General features: G+C 39.2%; 1 protein-coding gene across 1 annotated transcript in view; it reads left to right on the forward strand.

The window, feature by feature from the left end:
* The window catches only part of LOC147718790 (connector enhancer of kinase suppressor of ras 2-like), a 1,944,591-nt gene that overhangs the window by 831,682 nt on the left and 1,088,878 nt on the right, over window positions 1-24,031 (forward strand). The window contains exon 8 of the mRNA XM_086967239.1: window positions 17,083-17,151. Coding sequence (XP_086823365.1) covers window positions 17,083-17,151 — 69 coding nt within the window. The remainder of the gene's footprint in view (window positions 1-17,082; window positions 17,152-24,031) is intronic.

Genomic DNA, 24,031 nt, shown 5'->3' on the forward strand with positions numbered 1-24,031 from the left:
GCAAGCCTAAATTTTCAGTGAAGGTCAGTTCAAATGCAAACACTTAAAATGGAAATGGCTTTTCGGTTTTCATTCATATGCACCGATCAGTGTCACATAAATCCCAACTAGACGCAGGAATATATTGAAAAATGAGTAATGTGTAAGTACAGTGTTTCTCTAAAACACCCACAGCTAGAACGAACCCCAGTAATGTACTGTTGTCTTTTTTTGGTTTGGGTTTGTTATACGATACTTTAATTCTTCACTTTTCACTATTTCCTTTTTTGTACCACCCTAATACCTGTTTTTCGTTTTAAGGAATTCAACTACTAGATTAAAAAATGCAACCAAATGTTATCTAACAATGAAATATAAATGCGACTAACATTCAGCACCACTGAGCACTCCACAGTCCTAAAGACTTTAACCAATGGGCATCCGGGGGCATATTATCAAGGGGGTTTATCTCCGCTTTTTTGGCTTTAAAAGCCAAGAAAGCGGAGATAAAATTATCTCCCTATTACCAAGCTGTCGCTAACACCAGTTAGTGACAGCTAAAAGGAGATAGCGACCATCTTGGGCCCCGCTTTGCATGTCAGTGATATTTATCACTATTGACATGCAAAGTGGGCGTGCCAAGATGTTAGCGACTGGAAACAGTCCCTAACATCGCTATCTCCTATTACCAACTTTTGGAGATATTCGCGCTAAGCGCGAATATCTCCAAAAGCTAACACCTGCCCTGAGCAGTTCTTAGCCATGTTATCCAATGGGAGGTGGATAACATGGCTAAGAGCATTTGCTCGATAATGCATGAATATCGCTGACTTTTCAGCGATATTCATGCATTGCGGCCGTTTTTTATCGCATTTGCGATAAACCTTGCTAATAGCAAGGTTTATCTGCGATAAAAATCGCCGATGTGCGGCGATAAGTTTTGTCTCTAAACAAGTTAGAGACAAAAATTATCGCTAGTTGGTAATATGCCCCCCGGATTTTACTATGGATAGGTAAATTCATAGGCTTCCTTTTTAACTCATCCACAGAATCTAACAAGGAGAGTGCCCCTGGGGGAAGGTCTCCTCTCCTTATTCTGTACTCTATGATGTGATTCTACTTCCTTCTATTTACTTTATTTAGTGCATCAGCAAGTGGTTGTCTCAGCACTATTGGCGAGTATACTGTCTCATTCTGGATCTGAAAATGTGATTGCCAGGTTACATATTGTGCTTTCGTGCAAGCAGATTAACTCTTCAAGATGTGTGTTTGCTCATTCAAACTTGCTAGCAGCAGATTACACATACATCTTTTGACCAATTCATTAAGAACCTGAGGGATCTATTGGCAGCATCATTATAAGAGATGCTGAATTCCATCTGGTGCATTACTCCTGTAAACCAGTTTACCACAAGGTACAGTTGACCAGCAGAAATATGTGGTCAGACATCATGATGTTCAGTGTTCTGTCTATGGTTAATTGAAGGCAACCCAGAGGCGATAGGTTTGCATCTTATTGATGCAAACCCATTATTTTCTCCTGAGGTGAGTAAAATAGGCACCACTGCGGTGGGTACATGAAACTCCTATTAACATTGCTATTAAATGGTATGTCTGAGGTAAAAGTAGTAACTAGAAACACCTGTACAGGTAGGCATGCGTCTGTGAGTGTGCATATATGTACTCACCAACTTTTATAACAAAAAGGGTGCATGCCAAACGGGCGTGCCACTGCCAGGTGGGCAGAGCAGATTTCCCTTAGAGTAAATCTGAAAACACCCTGAACATAATTCCAGTGTTGAGAGTAGGACTGGGCGATATGGTGATTACACTGAAGTAATTGGAGTGATTTCAGTGATTCTGTTTTACTCTTTTGATGTGAAATTACAGAGAACATCACGATTATGCCCCGTTGCGTAATGAATAGCAACTTGGCACAAGAAGTCTACTGCAGCAGCACAGGAATATCAAATTTAATGAGCATGAGTGTGCTCCACACCCACAGTCCTGAAAAGCCCTTGGTTTCTGTCTGCTCTAGTGGTTGACAGCTGCCATTTTACAAGATAGAAAACAGAGGCAAACAGTTATTACGAAACTGGGGAATACTTTTCTTCTACTAAACACAAAAGTATTTTTTCATAACATTTTAGTACTTTGGCTAGGAAAGGACAATGCCCATGAAATGATATCTTATGTGGTTTCATGGCTCAGCAACTCCTCAGCAATTGTGTCAGATGTCCCCATGAGCACTGTGAGAAATTGGGTTATTGGTCGGGGGTGGGGGGGTTAGCCTTTCTCAAGCAACCTCCACAATCCCTGTGACAGTGTACCAAAAAAGTCACAAAATTAACCTGTGCTTAACTCTTGGCACAAAAGCAGTCAGGCTTAACTTAGAGGCAATGTGTAAATTATTTACATAGTACTTAAACAGTAATAATGTGAAAACACAATACAAGAAATATCCCAAACCAATGTAGAAATATAGAGTGCATTTTTGATACCAACATTATAATATTCCGATCAGTAGAATCAGAGATATGCAATTTCAAAGATTAAAGGAAAATATAGCACCTAAAAGCACAAAGTGCCTCTCACAATTATTGCGAGACCAGCTGAAAGTCACATCTTCAGGCCAACTACAATGGAACGCAGGGTGGATAAAATGGGCAGGTTAGTCCTGCTGAAAAAGTTACTTTCTCAATTTCAGTACCAAGAGTTCCATTTGTGGTGGAGGAGGCCGAGAAGAGCAGGGAGAGTGTTGTGAATAGTCATTGTGAATGGTCCTTGCTGTAGAGTGAAGAGCAGGCCAGGCGGTACGGACAGTCATCACTGTAGTACAAGCATCCTAAAGGGCATACCAGATGGTCATTTCTAGAGATTCGCCTTGGTGGTCATCGCAGGCTGTCGATATGTATATTTCTTTGTACAAATAGGTTTAATAACTATGGCGTTAAAATATAAAGATATTCTTTAGGTCTGTTTCAGAAATGTATATATCACTTATAGTTACGACTCCCTGTTTTCCAGTTTTAACGACTTTTACAGATAAATACAGACAGAAAACAATGTGTTTTCTGTCTGCATTTATTTTTAAAAGTGGATAAACACAGAAATGTTTGCGTCTTTTTAGTGACTCTCAGTGCTGTCTTTTATGAATTACAGGCCAGCAGCTGTGCGGATGGACAGAATGGAAAATTAAAAAACAGGCTGAAATTCCTTTAAAAAACGACATATGTCAACATACATTTGTGGTATAATGCTAGTATTCACCAGTGGATGTATTGTTATGTAATTTTTGACAGCTTAAATAGCTAAAATACTACAGGCATCAAAGTATGAGTGGGCATCTATCAGTTAAATAAATATGGAAATGTACAGTTTTACAACTTCATTTATACGCAAAACACTAAATAAATATGGATAAAAACAGATAAAATGGCAAAAAATAAATACGGATAAATACAGACGGAAATGTAAAAAAAAAATTCCATAAAACCGGGAGCCCTACTTATAATTAAATATATTATTCCATGCTTAACATCTTTATAGGTCACTGCATAGTTTTCATGTGTTATTTGATTGGATGCTCATGCATTCTTGTTTTTTTAATCTATCACAATATGTAAATATTATCATAAGTACTTGATCTACAAGTGCTTCACTATTGAAATATTGAGGAAAAGATAGCATTTAAAAAAATTGCCATTTAAAAAAAAAAACATTATCTTCAAGTACAGAAACATTTGAAAGCCTGAGATTGTACAATATAACTTTTAACCTGAATATATTATCTACCTTATGGATGTATCCCCCTTCTATGCAGTTATGTATCTACATGTTTATTACTTTGCTCCTGCTGCAGAAGAAGAATAAAAAATTCACCGTTGACTCTCTCCAATGCACTACTCTGTCTATCCCTTTACCGCTCCCAATATATCCTATACTCCCACTCTCTGACTTATCCCAAACCTCATTCTACTACTATGATCTCCAGAATAAACATTTCTAGACTCCCCTCCTACTATCCCTACTTGGCTCAATTCAAACCTAATTTCCTACTATGATTTCCTAAGCAACCCTTTCTTAATTCTTCCCTCAAGTATCCCTCCTTTGACTCATCCCAAGCCTTTTCTTACTACTACTATCTTCCAATAATGCTTTCTAGACTCTAGTTTCTTCTGTCTCTCCATTATCCTATTCAATCCAACTAGCAGACTTGCATGTCCACCGCTCAAATTAACACATATTTCCCTATACTAATCCTTTCTGGGTACCAGAGTAGTGTGCTACTCACCAAAAATCACTTCAACATTTCATCAGAGGTAGTAAGTACTATATAAATAGAAATACAATGACAAATTATGAATATTCACTGAAACCTGATTCCACACGTTGTTGTTTGTGTGCTATACAGTATTATAAGTGAAACCACACATCGTTTAAAATGTAGTCGCCATTTCATTGGAAAATAATGTTCTGCTACACCACACCATACTTTAGTAATATATTTGCAACAGTGTGAATCAAAATACACCACCAGCTACATGCCATGACAATACCAATTTCCTGTTAAATGGTCATTGCTCATTTGCTACACTTCTTTGGGCGACGCTTGAATTTTTGTTAGTGCCTTGAAAATGATGCACTATCTCTGATACTGTTCAAGAGACTGTGCTGTACCCGAAATACACAAGTTCTCTATCCTCAGTTACTAATCGGCGCGTTGAATTTATGCTAAACATTTGGGGTATATTTATGGGAAAGTCTCACAACAAGTTACCTTGCTGCTCAGTGCTGCGTAACTGGGAAAGGGCAAGAATGCACTTTAAAAGAATACTGTACATTCCTGCTTTTGCTATTTTGGCTGCCTAGAGCCAATGCAGGCAACCTTGCACCATGGTGTAAGGGTGCATGTGTTGCATGCAGAATTGTTTTTGTGCAGGATGGGGCATGTTTCTGAACAATAGAACAATTCTGAGAGGCATATTCCTCTTTCAAAAGAAAGAGGAAGGAACAAGGAGAAATAAAGATATTTTCCCTCTTTATTCATCCGCTGAGATGGCATAGCTTCCCAGGTTTACCAGTTCTAGTAAATCTGGGATACCGTCAAAATCTATGGGAGTTGCGTGGGAACACTCTGGTATTAAATGTGTTACCTTTCTGTAATTAATTTAATTTTTGTTTTGCCGTTTGTTACCCCTCTGTTGCCCTACCAGTTCGGACCCACCTCATAGCCCCCTGTCCCTTGTTGCCCTTGACTAAGCACTCAAGCACTCCTTCTCCCCTTGTTGGGGTAAGATCCAATATTCTTACCCTGGAGTCTCAGTGACCCCTCTGAGAGAGTCCACAGCGTCTATGGAACCATGCACAGTTGAGGTATGGTATGGCGCCCCTAGCCAAAGCACTCCCTCTCCTCTTGTTGGGGAAGGATCCAGTAGGTAGGCCTTGGAGTCTCAGAGACCCCTCTGAGAGAGTCAACTGCGTAAAGGGAGCCTCACACAGCAAAGATGTAGGAATGATACCACTTCCCCTGGGTTCACTGCTTACCAGACCTTGGACGCGGCTTTTACTCGTCTACCGGTTTGTGCCCCCTTCTCTCTTCCCCTTCACCGTCCCCCTCCTCTTTCATGCTCAGCCTCTCACCCTCCCCCACTGCTTTCCCTCTTATTTTCTTCTTTGTCTACTCCCTCTGCTCCTATCCCTTCACCCCTAAATCTCTCTCCTTGCCTGCGACCCCGCCTAGCCCCCTGTCCCTTGTCCCTTGTGCCCTTTGACTAAGCACTCCTTCTCCCCTTGTTGGGGAAAGAGCCAATATGTATACTTTGGAGTCTCAGTGATCCCTCTGAGAGAATCCACAGCACCAAGGGAGCCACTCACAGTTGAGGTATGGTATGGCGCCCCTTGCCAAAGTGCTCCCTCTCCCCTTTTTGGGGAAGAATCCAGTAGGTAGGCCTTGGAGTCTCAGAGTCCCCTCTGAGAGAGTCCACTGCGTAAAGGGAGCCTCTCACAATGGAGATGGGGGAATGATAACACTTCCCCTAAGATCACAGCTTACTGGACTTTGGACACAGCTATTACTCGTCTACCGGTGTGGGCCCCTGTCACCCTCCCCTTTCATGCTGTGTCTCGCTCCCTCTCACTCCTCTTTCCCTCCTTAATTCTCTGTCTAATTACCCTGCACCTACCCCCTCCCCTGAATCTCTCCCCTTACATGATTTCCCCCTCACGTGTATGTCCTTATTGTTTGTCTCGACCGAACATGTAACTTTGTAGCTATACTCTAAAACTGTGTAACCGTTGTAACGATGTAACCTTCAACTATGGTCTGATACTCTTGTAAGGTGCTCTGATACCTCCGGGTCTTGCCAGCGATTTATAAAACTTTTCAAATAAATAACTAATAACACCCAGCCAATGCCCATTGAAGGCCTTTCCAGGGCAGAATAATGCAACACAGTGATTTGCACTGCGTTGCATTACTCAAGAAGTATGAAGACAATTAGGGCCATGAAAAGTGGACTTGCATGGCTTTATAAATCTCATTTTTGAGTTGTTTACAAGAAATGTTGGCAGGGCCAACAGGGCCTTCAAATTGTGAGGGCTCTAATATGGAACAAACTTCCATAGCTGATTTGGGAGATCAAATTGCATTTGCATTTAGGACAAGCACAGTAACATGGTTATTCACTGAGTGTGGTGGCTCACAAGTACATCACGAGGCCATGATTATCCCACATGCAAACTTTCAAAAAAATGCAGCATGGTGCAACATAACAAAATTTGACACAAAAGAATAGACCCCAATGTATACAAGGTTACAATTTAACTGACAGAAATTAAAATGCGTAGGTGTTCATTCTAATTGACATATTGTGGTACTACCTCAAGGGAATGTTATTAATACTGTTCTGTGTTTCTGTTGCTTTGCATGATGGATACTCTGGATCAATGTATGAGTGAGTGAGCATGAGGATGTGACTGTCAATATCTTTGATTTTATGAAGTGATTCAACTGAGAATTCTGTTGTGACATAAAAATTACCCTATTGTTTATATATTTCTTGTCAGCATTGTATTCATACAGCCTTATCCAGAATATTATTATATCATAAATAAGTTTTGGTAGCAAGGTTTATGTGGGCATCCTCTTAATATACCAGTTAGGAAGGCCCAATTCACAAAACTACTTCCACATTCTAACTCGATGACAAATAGAAGCACTTTTTAGAGGCGAATCTCCTCCCTTTCTGGTGAAATGTGAAATTTGCACACATAAATGATTTTATTTTTATTTACATATAAATCATACCAGTAAATTATACCAGTCTTGATTAGTTGTAGATGTGAGCAAATATCACTGAGCCAAATTGTAGGCAAGGTTAGGGAGACCTGCAAACGGTAGTGAACACAAATAATCTCTCACAATTGTGTATATTTGCAAAGCTTTTCCAGGCAGTCCAGACACTAAAAGTTAACTGGGATCTGCTCCTGTTAATAGATCTTTCTGGGTGTGCAAAAAAACAAGTTACTGTGCAAGTTAGTGCTCTTCCTTGCATGTATATGCCTATCACTGTACTTCAAAAGATGGATCTGAGTATTGCGGAAATAAGGCAAATTTTCCCTTGATTGGTCAACTTTACTCCACATGTAGCAGCCATGGCAAAAAGGCACCACTTTACACATATAGGCCATTATTTTTTCCACACACAAAAAGATGTGTTAAAAAAAGAAAGTCTCTGAAGAAAGGCAACCTGCCCTAAATGGCCCTAAATGCATTAAGGAATGTAAAAATCTTTTTTTTCTCTAAAGATGTGAAACAATACTGAAAACAAACAGCCTGATTCATCATAGGAATCGCTATTACAGACTCGCAAAACGGGATTCATGTAGGAATCGCAAAAAGATTTGCGATTCCTACACAATCCTTATTTGCGATTAGCTAATTGCTAATCGCAAATAAGGAATAACTCCCTATTCATTCCTATGGGCCAAAAGGCCCATAGGAATGAATGGGGAGTATTCCTTATTTGCGATTAGCAATTAGCTAATCGCAAATAAGATAGCGATTTTAAGGGTTCCAGGGGTGTCCAAAGGACACCCTGTAGCACCCCTTAAATGCAAATTGAAACAGGTGTTGCGCACACACATGTCCAAAGGACATGTGTGTGTGCAACATGCAACTTAGAAAAATGCTTTTAAAAGCATTTTTCTAAGTTTTCGCTATTTACCACGAGGTTTGATCTTGCGGTAAATAGCGGGCCGAAATTGCGATTTCGCAATTTTTTAATGGATGATGAATTGCATTTAAGGAATCTCAAATAGAGATTCCTTAAATGTAATTCCTCGCAAAATTGCGACATCGCTATTACCGATTTTTGCATTTGGGATGATGAATCCCAAATGCAAAAATAGAGCTCGCAAAGGGCCAGATTCTCAGAATCTGGCCCTTTGCGAGCCGATTTCGGCTTGATGAATCAGGCTTTAAGTTTTTATAAAATATTAAAATTCAAGTTTTTATTATTTTATTTTACAAATACTTGTATTTATTGCAAACCAAAAAAAGACAGCAGTGCACATACCAAATCATAATATAAGTCTTCACCACAGAGTGGAAGTTTCTTCTATTTTTGTCCACCAGGCCCATTCCCGCCTTATGGTCACGTTGTTCACTCCCCTTCAGTCTATCTCTGATCCTCAAATGTATTTATTTTCTACTCAAATTCGAGGTTCTTTTCACTCCAAATTAGTTTTAAGCTTTATTTAAGAGATACCAGCACAGTGTTACACAACAACATTGTCTATGAAATGAAAAAAAACATAAGTGTAAACTCAATGGCAGCATGTAGTACCGAGAAGTGAGACAGTTATCCTACAAGCAGGCACAGCTATAATGTTTTGTGTGGACCACCTCACCTTTCAAGGACTTTTATTGTCTCTTGTCCAATTCTCTGGCATGTCAAGGAATGAGTACATCACTGGTGTCACTTGAGGCTGAAAGAAATCCCCAAATAACTGAAAACTCATAGGGGTTAGAAGGTTATTACAACACCCCTCTCTACAACAGCTAAACAATACTTCTGTGGGCCAAAGAATATTTTGAGACACCTCAAATAGAAGTTTGCAGAAAGGTACAGGACTACGCCTGATGATTTATTGAGAGTCACTATAGAGCTTCACTGAGCCTTGGCCTACTGAAAGAATATTCTAATTATAAAGAAATGTGGGTGCATTTGCAGCACCGCTGGTTAGTCAATGTGCATTAGCTGATGGTTTGTCTTGTAAGAATCATTGAACAGGCCTGTTAATACAATACTTGATTTTACTTTGTGTGATTCCAGAAACCTTTGGAGACCCTGTATGCGCTATGCCTTGATTGATCAATGGCCAGATATCAATCAAATACACATGCACAATTTGCTATAAAAAAGATAAATGTAACAAAAAATAAGGCTGAAAGGAACTCAGTACTCGGTACTCTGTACTCTGTACTCCAAAGATCTTGCTCAGAAAAAAATCAGACTTTCACTGACTAGCCCACAAATCAATAAGGCTTCAAAACATCTTTATTTCCAACATCATTTTGGAAGATGATTAAAAGGGTAAATTAGACTAGTCCCAGCCTCCATAGGCAAGCTGTATCAAGAAGTTAACTATATGCTCAGCCACAATTGTTTCATCCCTATGACACAGATGAAAAATAACAAAGCCGGACATCTATTTAATAATTATAATATTCCAACTATAATAAAACAAAAATCTAAAATTAATTTTATTATTATATTCTTGCAAATATTTATTTTTTAAAACATAAATTGATGAGGGGATTAGATGTACAATTCTAACTGGAGGCCAATAAACAGTGGAGAAAGCTCATTAATATCAAGGTGTCAAAATGTACTTTTATAACTCCAGTTCTCCTGAAACTGAGTGTCCTTGCACTGAAGGAAAAGAAAAAATACTAGAACGAAAGGTAATTTTAATTAATTTTCAATAGTTAAGAAAGGTGATGGTTTTGATTATGCTCGGTAAGCAGATAGGGAGGCTGCTCCATTCCTTAGCTTTGACAGCCAAAAAAGCCCTACCATCAAGTAAAGAAAGGTAGAATACAGCATAGTAGAATGTTCAATAAGTCTGTGACATAGAATCCTTTAGACCAGTTGTTCAGAATAGTTTGATGTCTGTGGACCTACACTTGATCATTACTGTAACCTGTGGACCCCTATTAAATTGTTTTGGAATCCGCTGACCCCCACTGATTCATTACTGGAAGCCAGGGACCACAGTCTAAGCATGTCCTATTATTTGAACCATAACACAATACAAACAATTATAGAAGCAATAATTCATCAAACAAATATACACATTATAAAATACTTTATTTAATTCACACACATATATACACAAAAAAACTAAAACATGTTTCTTAATTTAGTTGAGGTTATTAATTGTCCATACTGTATTCTAGTTGGTTCACTTGCTCTGCCCCCACAAATGAGGGTACTTACTTACATTTTGGCTCCTATCTCAAATTCCTTTTCTCATGTAGAACATTTTAGGATCTTTAATTTTGCATGTTGTTTCTCCGTTTATATACTCATTTTGTATTACTCTGTTAATAATATTTCATTTTCTAAGCTGTCACGGACACCTTGGTTCCCGAACCATAGGTTAAGAACTACTTTTTAGACAAACACCATTTCTGAATTGGGCTGCAATTTAAAGATTTAAGATTTAATTGGCTTGGTTTTTTAAGCACTGTAATAAATACATATATCGGTGATAGTGGTTAATTATTTTAACTATAGTTTCACTGGCATTGGGAAAAGTGCACAAATCAGAGGGGTGATATTTATTAACGTCAATCCTAATGAACTTTGGAAAGTGCAGAAAAGAAAAGGGTGAGATTTACTATTCTAGCTCTAGCATTACGAATACTGGAAACGTACATAAGTTCAGGTGCAGTGATATTTGCCATTCTATATAAAATCCCACTAAAATTGAAGAAAGTGCATACATTAAAAGGGGTGCCATTCACCTTTCTAACTCCAGTCTCACGAACACTGTGGAAAGTGTATACATTGAAAAGCTAAGAATTGTTATTCTAATTCCGATTCAATTAAAATTGGGGACAATGCATAGTGAAACATGTGAGATTTACTATTCTGCTTCCAGTCTTACAGATATTGGTGAAAGTGCATAATTTGAGGACATATGGTTTACTATTCTAGCTCTAGTCAAACTAACATTGGGAAAAGTACATCAGCACCAATCCAACTAAAACAGGGAAAAGTACATCTATTAAATAGATGAACCTTATTATCCTACATCTAGTCTACCAATATTTGGTAGAAAGTGCATGAAATAAAGGATATGAGATTCTCTATTCTAACTCCCACCCTCACACTTTGTGGAAAGTTCATTAATCAGCAATATTTACTATTCAAAATCCAATTGTAAAACGTTTCAGAAAGAGCATAAACTAAAGAAGTTGAGATTTCATATTTAAACAAACGTTCTTGAAAGTACATAAAAGCATAAATTAAGGGTTGCGGTGGACTTTTTACATTCTAACTACAGTTAGAATATTGGGGAAAGTATACAATTCTTGGTTGGCAACATTTGTTATTCTGTCTTAAGTCATTGAAACGTTATTTAGATTGTTGAAAAAGCATGGGATATTGGTGAAAACATGTATTTAATTAATTAATAATAGCTTAAACTTACACACAATCATTGACAAAAAATGACTCTCAATAGTATGTCCCTCAACACTTTTGCAGCAACGATAATTTGGTCAAATAGTCTTTTGGAGTCGACGTTCAAGCAGTATACCCATCACAGTTTGCACAGTATCTAACTTCCATTAATTTTTAGAAGGGGTGAAAATCAGCTGATCCACTTGTGAAAGAAACTTGGACTAGAAACAATTTGATTTCCTTTTTCAATGAATTGCTTACACCAGGGCTTAAAAACAGAGAGGATACCGAGTGACTATAGTTTTGTAACTGATGCAGAGCTTAATACCACTTCTTGCACTGGCAACCCAAATAGCGCCTTCTTTGTTGCGATGATATATGGCCATCCTGCACTCATCTCCTTGTTCCTTTATGAATTTCACAAATTGTACTTCCACCTGAAAATATCAGTTAGGTAAATTCTAATTATGAGCTGATTGGGAATTCACCCTAGGAGGTCGACAGAACTGAGTAAAAAAAGCTGTGATTTCCTTTAAAATATAAATGCCATCAGCTTCACCCATATGAAAAACTGCCCAGCTCCTATTGCAATCCATACAATGGAGCGTGTAGTAATGCATAGTGAAGAAATGTTTTTGTCCAGCCCTAGTTACTATTCATCATTAAATGGTGATAGATAGTGGGCTCAGCAAGCACCTGTATGTTAAAAAAGAGTAAACTTAATGAAGATAAATAATAGAGAAAGATGAAGAGGCAAAGGCCTTAACAAAGGCACATATGTATGACTAAATCATGCAATGTAGCGCAGAAACTAAAGTTGCTTTACTGCATTGGGTGAAACAGATAAAGAAAGATAGATAAGATATGGTGCTGTTTGCCTTTCTCCCTGTGCTGGCGTACTTTATACTGCCATGCACATGCACACACGCACTTGCGCTATGGTACAAGGGTGTGGAGGTTCTATAAGGATTAGTTGCTCTACTTTGTATGAGTGCTGTACAATGCAGCAAGCATGCAAAGTAGGAAAAGCGAGGAGAAATGAAAAGAGTTCTCCTTGTTGTCCATTCCTTAAAGAGGTGCAAAATCATTGTCATAAATCCCTGTCTATGAATATTTGCAAATAGGGTTTTGCATCAAACCCCTTTGGTGGTTACATGGAAATGGGCATGTAACACAGATGCCATGCTTCCTGAAGAACAGTAATGCAAAGCAGCAAATGAGAGCAACATTGAGTTTTTGGAAAACTATCTAACACAAATCCTGATTTGCGCTGGATCGTAAATCCCTTTGATAAGAGACAGTGGTCGCTGGGAGAATGAGGAATCTGAATACAATGAATATAGCCCCAATCAATTCTATATTTGTGCCAGTATCCTGCCGGATAAAGGCAATTTTTAATATCCAAAATAATTCAAATTTAGAACACAAAAAGAGAGGCAATTAACAGTGGGATACACGCCTGTATCCATAGACCCACATAGAACAGACAAACAAAGTAAAAGAGCTCAGGCAATTTGTGGTTGTTTCTGTAAAGTCATACATGAATTGTGAAACAACAGATGCGAGAAAGTAACCTTTACACAATATTTAAATACAAGAATCTTTGTGTATAAGGTTGACTATTTTGTCGACTTCGTTTCGATCCTACCTATCCTTACCATGCAGATATAGACTTCATTGCTTCCCCTGTACATGTTAATAAATGTGCAAATTGCAGACTTCCCTAAAATAGCCTAAAATGTATGCAGTCAAAGGTTGGCCTTTTAGTGCACACTTCTTGCCAAAGGAAACAATGTTGGAGTAGACTGGGCCATTCTCTATGCATCTGCCTATGACTTTAATACTGCCCTTGCACTTGTATGAGACATGAGAAAATGGACGTGAGGGGGGCATCTTCATGACTGATAGACCTACAAGGCCTTCATGGCAACACACGGAGAGAAGGGCCCCTTTGTCAGTGTGTATCATGCACAAGAGAGAGCTGATGTTCGCTTAAGTATGCACACAATCCATAATGGAGCATTCAGCTTTAGACCTGGTGGGTTGCACGTTAAGTATTATGGGACCAACAGTCCATGTTCCCCTGCTCCCTCTGTAGGATGTAGGTCACAATTTGCAACCAGAATTTTTGCAACCAGTGTGCTATTTTGCAAACCAATCTATATAGTAATAGGTCGGCTCACAAAATGCTGGTTCCTAGTGGGACGCAATTCGACCTACTTCATGAATATTGATGAGGTAGGTCGCAAATTGTGAGCCACTAGGAATCAAAGCAATCACAGAGATGGGGGCTTGCTGAGGTCAGCAGATCACCATGTTTAAAATGTCTTACTGTTAAAAAATATGTTTTCATCATTCTCAAGGGGGAATGGATCCCTTAGGAATTTGGCCGCAAAACATTAATACATACCACTGCAAATCAGTATTTGCAAGGGATACCCTAAAGATGACCCTTACAAATACCGATTGGTACTTTGGTCACAAACCCAAATTTATATTTGGTAACATGTTCTGCAAATCAGGCCATTTGCAACCAGAATAAGGCTTTGTATATCTGGCATTTTGAGGAGAATGCTCTGAATTGAGGGTAAAAATGAAAAAAAGAAATCATGGACCCAGTATCAAACCCCAATTCCAGAGGATGAATTAAAAAAATAAAATACAAACTTCAAACAGTTTTTTTTTTAAAGAATAAATTTGAAAACTATGAGCCTAATTACAATGCTGGTTGGACCGACTTTCGGGGTTGGGACCACCACGTTCTCGTCAGAAGTGGTCGGTCCGACTGCTGGATTACAATGCATGCATCCTGCACTCTGACTGACTGCTGAAATCCCGCTGCTCTGACAGCCTTTTTCCGATAGCAGTTGGAGAAAAACAGCATTCATAGGGCAGTACAGGGATCTCCGACCACTGTGTGGATTAAAATGTGGATTTAAGATGAGCTGACTGTGGCGGTCCGACCGACTGTTAATTACTTGTATACATAAATATTCAATTCTAACCGTGCTTTGGAACATCTAATCTCCACCACCTGCTCGGGATTTACTCCTGCATAATATTACACATTTGCTGAATAATATTATACAGGCATACAATTGCAAGGCTACCTTTGGGAATCAAGCCATTAAGTATAAAATGACAATAAGGGTGTCCTTTTGAATGAAAATAACTGTTTCACATGCCTCACTGCTCATATTCATCAACATAAAGCTGAAAAATTATATCTTATGTTGGAACCTCTAGAAAAAAACAATTACATTTCTATAAAGATTTGCCTTTACAGCATATTTAAATATTACAAGAGAGGCCTATGAGCCACTACTGTTGCATATAATGTTCTGGTGCTCAGCAAGCACCAGCACATTCTCTTGGCGACCTCTGCTGACATGGCACTTGTTCACAGTAAGCAACCTGGTCATAGACAATGCCATTCAGGAGATAGGATATGTTTTACATGACTGAGGGGGTGGAGAATGGGGATAGCAGATCAAAGACTATATGTAATTCAAACACTGTTTAGTGTGCAACAGCATGCTCCGAGCCATTCTTCCTAGATCTGTATACCGGACCCCCATCCACAGACAGGAGGGGGTTAGAGGCTTATACCAGTGTGAATACATGATAGACTTCCCAAACAGATTTAGACACTTAGGACAGGATTTAGACTATAGCAGGCAGCCTGCCATTGCTATTCATCAAGGTGATGCTGGCCTTCTCCTACACCACCGCAGCCTGACTGCCGCCTGCCAAATTAAGAGCTCACCATACGACCTGCTGATAAATCTATGCCTTCACAACCAGGAATTTGTTTCTGAAAACAATAATGGCCCCAGACCCTGGGAGTTTCCTTGCAATGTGTGGGGGTCATTCTTGATTTTCTGTTCATGACTGCCTGGATGTACTTGATGGGGCCAGACAGAAAAATAGAAATTGAACCATCCACCCTGAATAGGGCAAGCAGCCTGATGCCAATACCTTTGACTGCCCCAACTTCATCAGGCCTTTGCAGTAAGTTAATGTACTCCACACAAAAAATAGAGCAGGTGGAGTGAGGATATGGCAGGCAGGATACTCCATCAAATTTGTGACAGAATGTTGTGTCCCCAATACTCTGAAAGAGGCACTTGGACTTTCTTTCAAAGGCCAAAGATTACCCAGAACACACTCACACTGCATCCAATGAGATCAATGCTCGGCATGTTAGACTCAGTACTCTCCTGAAATGCACAAACTAAAAGCGAGTCCACCTGTGCTTTGTACCGAGTGGCCATATTACATTAATGTAATATGTACAGTAACACCAGCTCCTATATGAAAACCTCAAAGGTTTTTTAATATAGCCCTCCCTGTGCACTATATGCAGTAGCGCTACTACCGAACAGGTGGGTGGCGGGGGAGCGGAGAGGGGAGGGAATAAAATATCAATCAAAAATAAAACACTTACCTGGATGCAGCCAGCTGCCACCTTTCCTCTGTCCTCAGCGTCCTCTTCCTGGATTCTGTGGAAGCAGGAAGCACGCAGGTTTCCTTGAGCCAATCACAACGCTGCAATGCAGCTTTATGGTTGGTCTGAGCACCATAGTTCAGCACTCAGACAGGGAATGGGACCCTGGGCATGATCTCCACCCAGATTGTAATGCAGCCTGGGTGGAGAATATGCAATTTGCACATGAGGTTTTAGCCAGCCCAAGAGGGCAGGCCAAAATATCATGCGCACTACGAAGTGCTACCTCTCCTCCTCCATCCTCTCAACATATAAACAGCCCAGCCTCACCCTGCCCCCAAACAATTATGCCAGTTCGTTATTATCATTTTATTTTTCTGTTTTTAATTGCTCACTCAGTGAGCAGTGGGCCTTAGCAGAGGAGCCGCAACTGACTATATGAACTCAATCTCTTTTTTTTATTACACTTGCCACATTCTAACCTTGTTGTCCTTTACTGTGAGTAGTTACTTAATGATCTGTGTTTACCTGTTTCACAAGCTGAAAAGAAAGATTTACCAAGTTCATCAACATGTCAGCCACCCTTCCAGCAGTGCATCTGTATGTAGTTTTCAGCCCCTGTAAATGCCTCTTCTCTTTTTAGTGAAAACTAACTTTTAAAATTTGCGGTGCGGTAAGGTGGAGTGAGCAATCATGGTAAATGATTTTTGAGTGTGACTGCAGTGGATGTGTTTTCTCGTTTATTTTTCGTTGGCAATATTCGACTTGTCCCTCCAAATAGTCACAAAAATATCTTCTTTCTGTAAAATACACAACTTATTAGTGATTAAAATACCTAAGGTATTAATGCCAGTCAGGCCATCTTCATACATAATACTGTATGTTTTCTGTTCAGGATTGTATAGTTTCTGGTTCCTTTCCAAGGAAGCATGCCAAGTTCACTGTTCCTTTTCCCTTTAGTCTCCTGCAGACCAGTGTAAAAAGATCCACGCAGGAGATGAAGTGATCCAGGTGAATCATCAGACGGTGGTGAGTACCTCCATTGCCTTACTGTCTGTGCAATACAGAGGGAAGCAAACATACAGTATTCATGTGTCTTTATACTAAGGACCTGATTATGAGTGGGCAGGTTAAATTCCAATCCCTATCCAAAAAAAAATTTGATAACGGATCAGAATTCAGACTACACGATAATTACCCCAACCTGGCTATTTTTCTTCTAACATATTATACGAGGTTAAATTTATCATTGGGAAATGATCAAGTATAAAAGGCAAAACATGCAGATGTCAGTGGATACGTACCACATCTGCATGTATCTCCTATACCACAGCCAGAGCTCAGTATAGGGGGTATCTACTCAACTCGCCCCATGGCATTGGTGCCTACCCCAATCTGCCACTCTCACGATCAGGACCTAAGTGAATAAATAGGTGCAATCCAATGCTATATGAAGAACTTTTAAGACAACTGCATGATTTTTCCAATATTCCAATTAATGGGACTATTACCATTTATTATGAGGGTAGGACTGATCCAGGATTTGCAGAAATGATCCATAGACCACATTTTAGAACTGGCAATATGAGTGTGACCAGTCAAGATAGCCCAACTTTGTGAAATGAAACATCTGTAATAGCTCAGAGAAATTCTAAAATCTGTGAAAAGTTTATTAGAATGGAAAATCCATTTTCCGGCCTTTTTTTCTTCAATATGTTTGCCTGTGAGATTCAAGGAAAATTCTTTTTGGTTTTTTTTGTCACAATTGTTTTTAATTCACAAATCAAATACAATAAAAATCCTTTCATTTAATCTCATCTTTAGGTTTTTATACACAGTGGTCAATGGGGCCAACTCTCACACATGTCAAGAACCCCAATACAGGATATATATTGAGGGACATCAATGTGTTAAGGAACACTGAACAGGTGCACCCCTAATAAAGGCATGTTACTTAAAGTTGGAACATTTTTGTAACTGTATACATAATAATAGAGTAAGTTGCTGAAAGGTTGATAAAGTCCTATTTATAAAAAAGTCATTCAAATTTAGAGAAATCTGAAATTCTAATTACTTAATCAAATACACAACTTCTCAAGACTACTCATTATGATGAGAAATAGTGTTAAGATTTTCAATTGTGATTAAAAATCCATGTATAAAACAAGTGGTTAGGAAAAAAGGGTTGAAGAAGATTAGCAAGTATTGGAGCATTGTATACAAATAAAGTTAATAGTAATAAGGCAGAGTTTGTTTATTTTCAACATGGTTGTTTGTACGTGTTAAAAATGGGATTCCTGGTTGGCTGAAATATGCGCCCAGGAAATGTCAGGCTTAATACACACTATAAGATAGACTGTGCACACCCTCTGGTATCTGGGGACAGAGGAGTCAGGCTTATTTAAAGAGCAATGTGTAAAGTATTTGAGCAACACACCCACGAAGTAACACAACAAATACACCACAAAAAGACTCCACACACATAAAGAAAATAGATCATTGTATTCTGAACAAAACAAGACCAAAACAACAAAAATCCAATTTATAGAAGTTAAGATATTGAATTCATGGAATAAATGAAGAAAAGGGCTTAGAAGAAAGTAGCGCTAAAAGGTTACTTTAGATCATGCTTATCCAGGGCAAAGTCAAAGTTTGGTCTGACTGTGATGGAGCGCCAGCTACAGGATCCACAAGGCTCCGATGAAGAAGGTACCTTTTCTGGTCACAAACAAGGAGTTGCATTGATGGAAAGTCCTGCAGGCACAGGATGTGTCAATCTTCTCCATGCAGTGAAGGTGATAGTTCCAAAGAAGGGTGCAGGAGTGCAGGGGCGTCAAGCAATGAGCCGGATTCTGCCCCGCACTCGAGGGGATGCATCGAACTCACCAAGCTGCCACGGTAGTGATACTCTGTCCGATGCGTCGATCTCTGGATGCAAATCACTGGTTCCGAGGTGATGCGCTGATTTTACTCCCTCAACCGGGTTGATGCACCGTTTCTGCTACACGCAGAACGGAGATGCGTAGAAATCCATGTTGCAAGCATATGGGTCACTTCCAGTGAGCTAGGCAAAGGAGCAGGGGTAGAGACTTTACTAACCTTGGGTCTCAAGCAGCAGGAGACAAGCCAACAAGCCCTTGGAGGTCAGAGAGCAGCAGGAAGCATGACAACAAACAGAAAAGCAGGAATTACAGATCAGCAGTCCAGTTGAGTCCTTTAAGCAGTACAGTAGTTTTTCTGGCAGAGCTTAGTTACAAGTCCAGCAGTGTCTGATTTTAGGGGGTCAGAGACTCAGTACTTATACCCAAAAGTGCCTTTGATGTGGGGGTGACTTCAAAGCAGCTCTCTGAAGTGCAGTAGTATCCCTTTCTACCTAATTATGTCTTCCAGACTATCCATGGGGAGTAAACAGTCCTATGTATGGTGACAGGGCAATGCCTATTCAAGTGAAGTGTTAGCCCCTTCCTTCCATCCAGTCAAGACATGGCCTCCAGAATGAAGATGTATATAGATGGGTATTCAGTCATACCTATCCTTCCTGTGTTGCTGTCACCCACCCCAGAAGTGTATTGGACACAGGCCATCAGTCACACAGAGCAGTAAGTGCAGAAAAGTGTCTACTTTCTAAAAGTGGCATTTCTCCAACAGTAATGTTAAAACCTACTTCTCCAGTGAGGAGGATTTATCATTACTAGTCCAACAATATGAAACATGAAAAAGGTACTCCTCTCTGATCAGGAATTACAGCTCAAAATTGTATTAAAGCATTAAAAATGCTAGCCTATGAGAAGGGTAGCCCTCACGGTAGTGAAAAACGATTCTAGATGTTTGTCACTACCAGGAAATGTAAAGATTTAACACATATTTCCTATCTTTTATGTACATGGCACTCTGCCCTAATGGTTATTTAGGGGCCTTCCTTAGAGGTGACATTTGTAATAAAAAGGAGGTTTATGACTTTGGCAAGTAGTTTCAAATGTCAACTCAAAGTGCCAGTAAACTCCACACACAGGCCCTGTAGGGGCAGGCCTGAGACAGGTTTGAAAGGCTACTTATGTGGGCGGCACAATCAGTGCTGCAGGAACACTACTGGAGAAAAAGGGGGGGTTTGGCCCTGTGGGAATGAGGGTTGGTTGGGCCGCAATATATTTGAAACAGACAGTTTACCTAAACCTCAATGCTGAATTCAGACAATGAATGCTAGCTTGGGGATAAACAACTTTATTAGTTTTACCCCGACATTGATTTATGTCATTTATTTATAACTTAATTGTCAAAATCTTCTTTTTAAAGCAGAAACCAGATCGTTATCAACTTCATGTATTGCCATATACTTAAATACAAACAAACAAATCCTTAATATAAACAGTGAAATAAACACAGTGGTGAACATATGATTACACATACAAAAAACTTTTTTGCTTATGATTGTGGCGTGTCATGGAACAATTAATCAAATACTGGAGAAAAATCACAAATGACAGTACAAAATATGAGGCGTAGGAAACTAATCAAGGTAACACCCCAAATCCTGAAAACAAATGAATTAGATCAAATCAGGAAAATGTCATTTCCAGAATGAATGTCACTGGCATTGAATGTCATTAGGAAGAGAAATGCCGACGCGTTTCGAATCCCGCTGACTGATTCGCAGGATTCTCATCTCATCAGGATATCATAATTTCGCATGTAAAGCCTCTTTCTTCCACATGCGAAATTATGAGAATTGAATCTCTGGTTCCACCCACAAGTTTTCTGATTTGAGATCCACTTTGTTGCAGTTGACAAAACATGGCATTGACGACAGCAGTCAGTAAACGCAACCTTGGGCACAATCAAGGCAAGGTATGCTGCATCATATTGATGCGATTAATTTGAAGTACTGTATGGATTGAGGACCCCTTTCGTTAAAACAGATTTCCCCTCTTTTTTGTAAATAGTTCCCATGGATCCGACCAATACCGCCCTGATGAGAATCCTGTGAATCAGTCAGCGGGATTCAAAACGCGTCGGCGTTTCTCCTCCTAATGACATTCAATGCCAGTGACATTCATTCTGGAAATGACATTTTCCTGATTTGATCTAATTCATTTGTTTTCAGGATTTGGGGTGTTACCTTGATTAGTTTCCTACGCCTCATATTTTGTACTGTCATTTGTGATTATTCTCCAGTATTTGATTAATTGTTCCATGGCACGCCACAATCATAAGCAAAAAAGTTTTTTTGTATGTGTAATCATATGTTCACCACTGTGTTTATTTCACTGTTTATATTAAGGATTTGTTTGTTTGTATTTAAGTATATAGCAAAACATGAAGTTGATAACGATCTGGTTTCTGCTTTAAAAAGAAGATTTTGACAATTAAGTTATAAATAAATGACATAAATCAATGTCGGGGTAAAACTAATAAAGTTGTTTATCCCCAAGCTAGCATTCATTGTCTGAATTCAGCATTGCGGTTTAGGTAAACTGTCTGTTGCAGGAACACTACTAGCATTTTACTTTCAGGCCTTGGGTATATGGTGTAAAACTATACAAGGGACTTACTAGTCAGTCAAATATTCCAATCAGGTATACAACAATGTCATCATATTTAGGGGAGAAGCACATGTACTTTAGCACTAGTTAGCAAAAAAAGAAAATTTAGCAAAAAGAGAAGGAGGAAGGCAAAAGGTTTGGAGTGACCCTACAGAGAAGGCGATTTTCCAAAATGGGGTTTGGTGCTTTCATTGGTTTTTGATATCAAGAACGTCTCAACAGGTGTCCAAAATGTAGACTTTCTAAAAGATTATATTTATGTCAGTCTTAACTGATTAAATCCTTTAGTTCTCTATACAGTAATTCTTAAATAATATTGGTCTAAACGGTGCATTTTGGTTTGGGGACTGCTTCATGGGTCTTCATCAGGTTGATGATCTGTGGGACCATTTTTAGGTTGATCAGGGGGAATCTGTGGGCCCGATTCACAGAACTAACTTAACACAAAATCCTAAACTTACTAACCATTTTCGTATTCACAGAAGGCACTTACTCATTTTGGTATTCACAGAAGACACTTACTCATTTCGGTATTCACAGAAGTTAGGAGTCCTAACTTTAGGGCTCCTAAATGCCTTCTGTGAATACCGAAAGTCCTAAAGTTAGGATTTTTCTCAATTTAGTAGTAGTAAAGTTAGGACTCCTAACTTTAGGACTCCTAAATGCCTTCTGTGAATACCGAAAGTCTTAAAATTAGGATTTTTCTCAGACATTATGTATCTGGGGGTGTCTTTTTTCTAGATTGCTTTGATTGCTGAATAAATCAAGTGCAGATCCTGAGGCAGTAGTTCATCCGACTACTGGTCATGGCTGGCCATTATGTGAATGCAGGAAGAAAATAAACTGGTGGAATACCACTAGTATGCCAGGCGCACTGCAAAGTTTAAAGTATTGAAATATCAACCATACGTAGAAAAAGTTTCTGAGAAAAAGAAGTGAATCAAATCGTAGTACAAAAAATGTTATTCAAAGAATCAATTGCAAGGTACTTTAAACTGTAATATCATTAATTGTATTGTAAGCAAACTGAAACATCAGGAAAACAAAATGGTATTGGATCAACACACAAATTCTATTGAATGCAACGATTCAAAATAGATCAAACACAATAAATTCAATGATACTGTAGTATTAAGAAGAATACTTGATCATGCTCAATGCATTTCGAGATCAACTCCCTTCTTCAGGGGCACTGTTTAACCAAAAGAAAAAAGGAATTGCATAAACATACATGATGTGAACAATCCTGTTAAAGTAATACATTTATCCACTGGGAAACAACATCAGTGTCCAGGGGGGTGAGCCAGTTGCACAATAAAGAGGGGCCCCTTATGTACATGTATTTATATATGTACATTTATTTATATAGCGCAAATCACCAACCGAGGTTGGTATCTAAGCGCTTGCTTAGGGAACCTGTCCTGGTATTCCCCTGTGAGATAACCCCGGCAGGGTATCCACAAGGTGAAAGCCAGGCATCCCACTGCGAGGGGCCGTTGTGGAGATTAAACAAGCTATTGCCCAGAGTTGCAGAGTGTGAACCCGTGAGTCGAGTAGGCACCGGAGCGAGAATTATCAAGTCCGTGGAATTTTTGAGCCCAAGACCCGCCGAGGCGGGGAATTGAACCCTGGTCCAGGGCCGATCTCAGCTCCCAGGTCTGCCGCCTCTAACCCCTGAGCCACACTTCTCCAGACGGTCAATTGCGTGAAAGGCAAACTCAGGTACTTGATAGAAAACGCCACCATACTAAAATTCTTAAGATTCTCCCAAGAGATTGTGAATGATGTGAAAGGAAAAAAAGAAAAGGGAAAATGATGAAAAATAATGAAGTTGCAGAAACTTCGTGCTGCAAATGTGAAATCAATGTGATAACTGTTCCCAGGCATGGAGGTAACACTCACATGTAACCTTAAAATACTGTGATGGATCTTCTCTCAGCTTAGCGTAACTGTGATTCCTGATAACAAGGAAACAATGAATGCGATATGAAGCACAGAGGCTGACACTAAGACCAAACCATGTCCAGGGCGAAAAATAAAGAACAGTAGTGCACTTACTAAAAAATTGAATATACGACAACTCCATCCACGGTACGATAAGTTGAAATTGACAGCTGAAATGGAGAAACAATAAGCTAGTTGTGGTATATTGCTTATTTGTGGTGAAACACTGGAAGAATTAAACCATGAGCATGTATTACCTGGAAAGAACGTGTGATATACAATCGATGGTAACCAATGGCCAAAGTGAAAACAAGCTGGTAGTGAAATCACGTTAATTAGACTTCTTAGCCAGACAGTAGCAATGCTCCACAAACTCTCCTATGGTAAATGACGAAAAAAAGGAAATAACCTGTTTTAAGCCCATG

Source organism: Lissotriton vulgaris, chromosome 4_1, assembly GCF_964263255.1.
Source record: "Lissotriton vulgaris chromosome 4_1, aLisVul1.2, whole genome shotgun sequence".
NCBI classification, from domain to species: Eukaryota; Metazoa; Chordata; class Amphibia; order Caudata; family Salamandridae; genus Lissotriton; species Lissotriton vulgaris.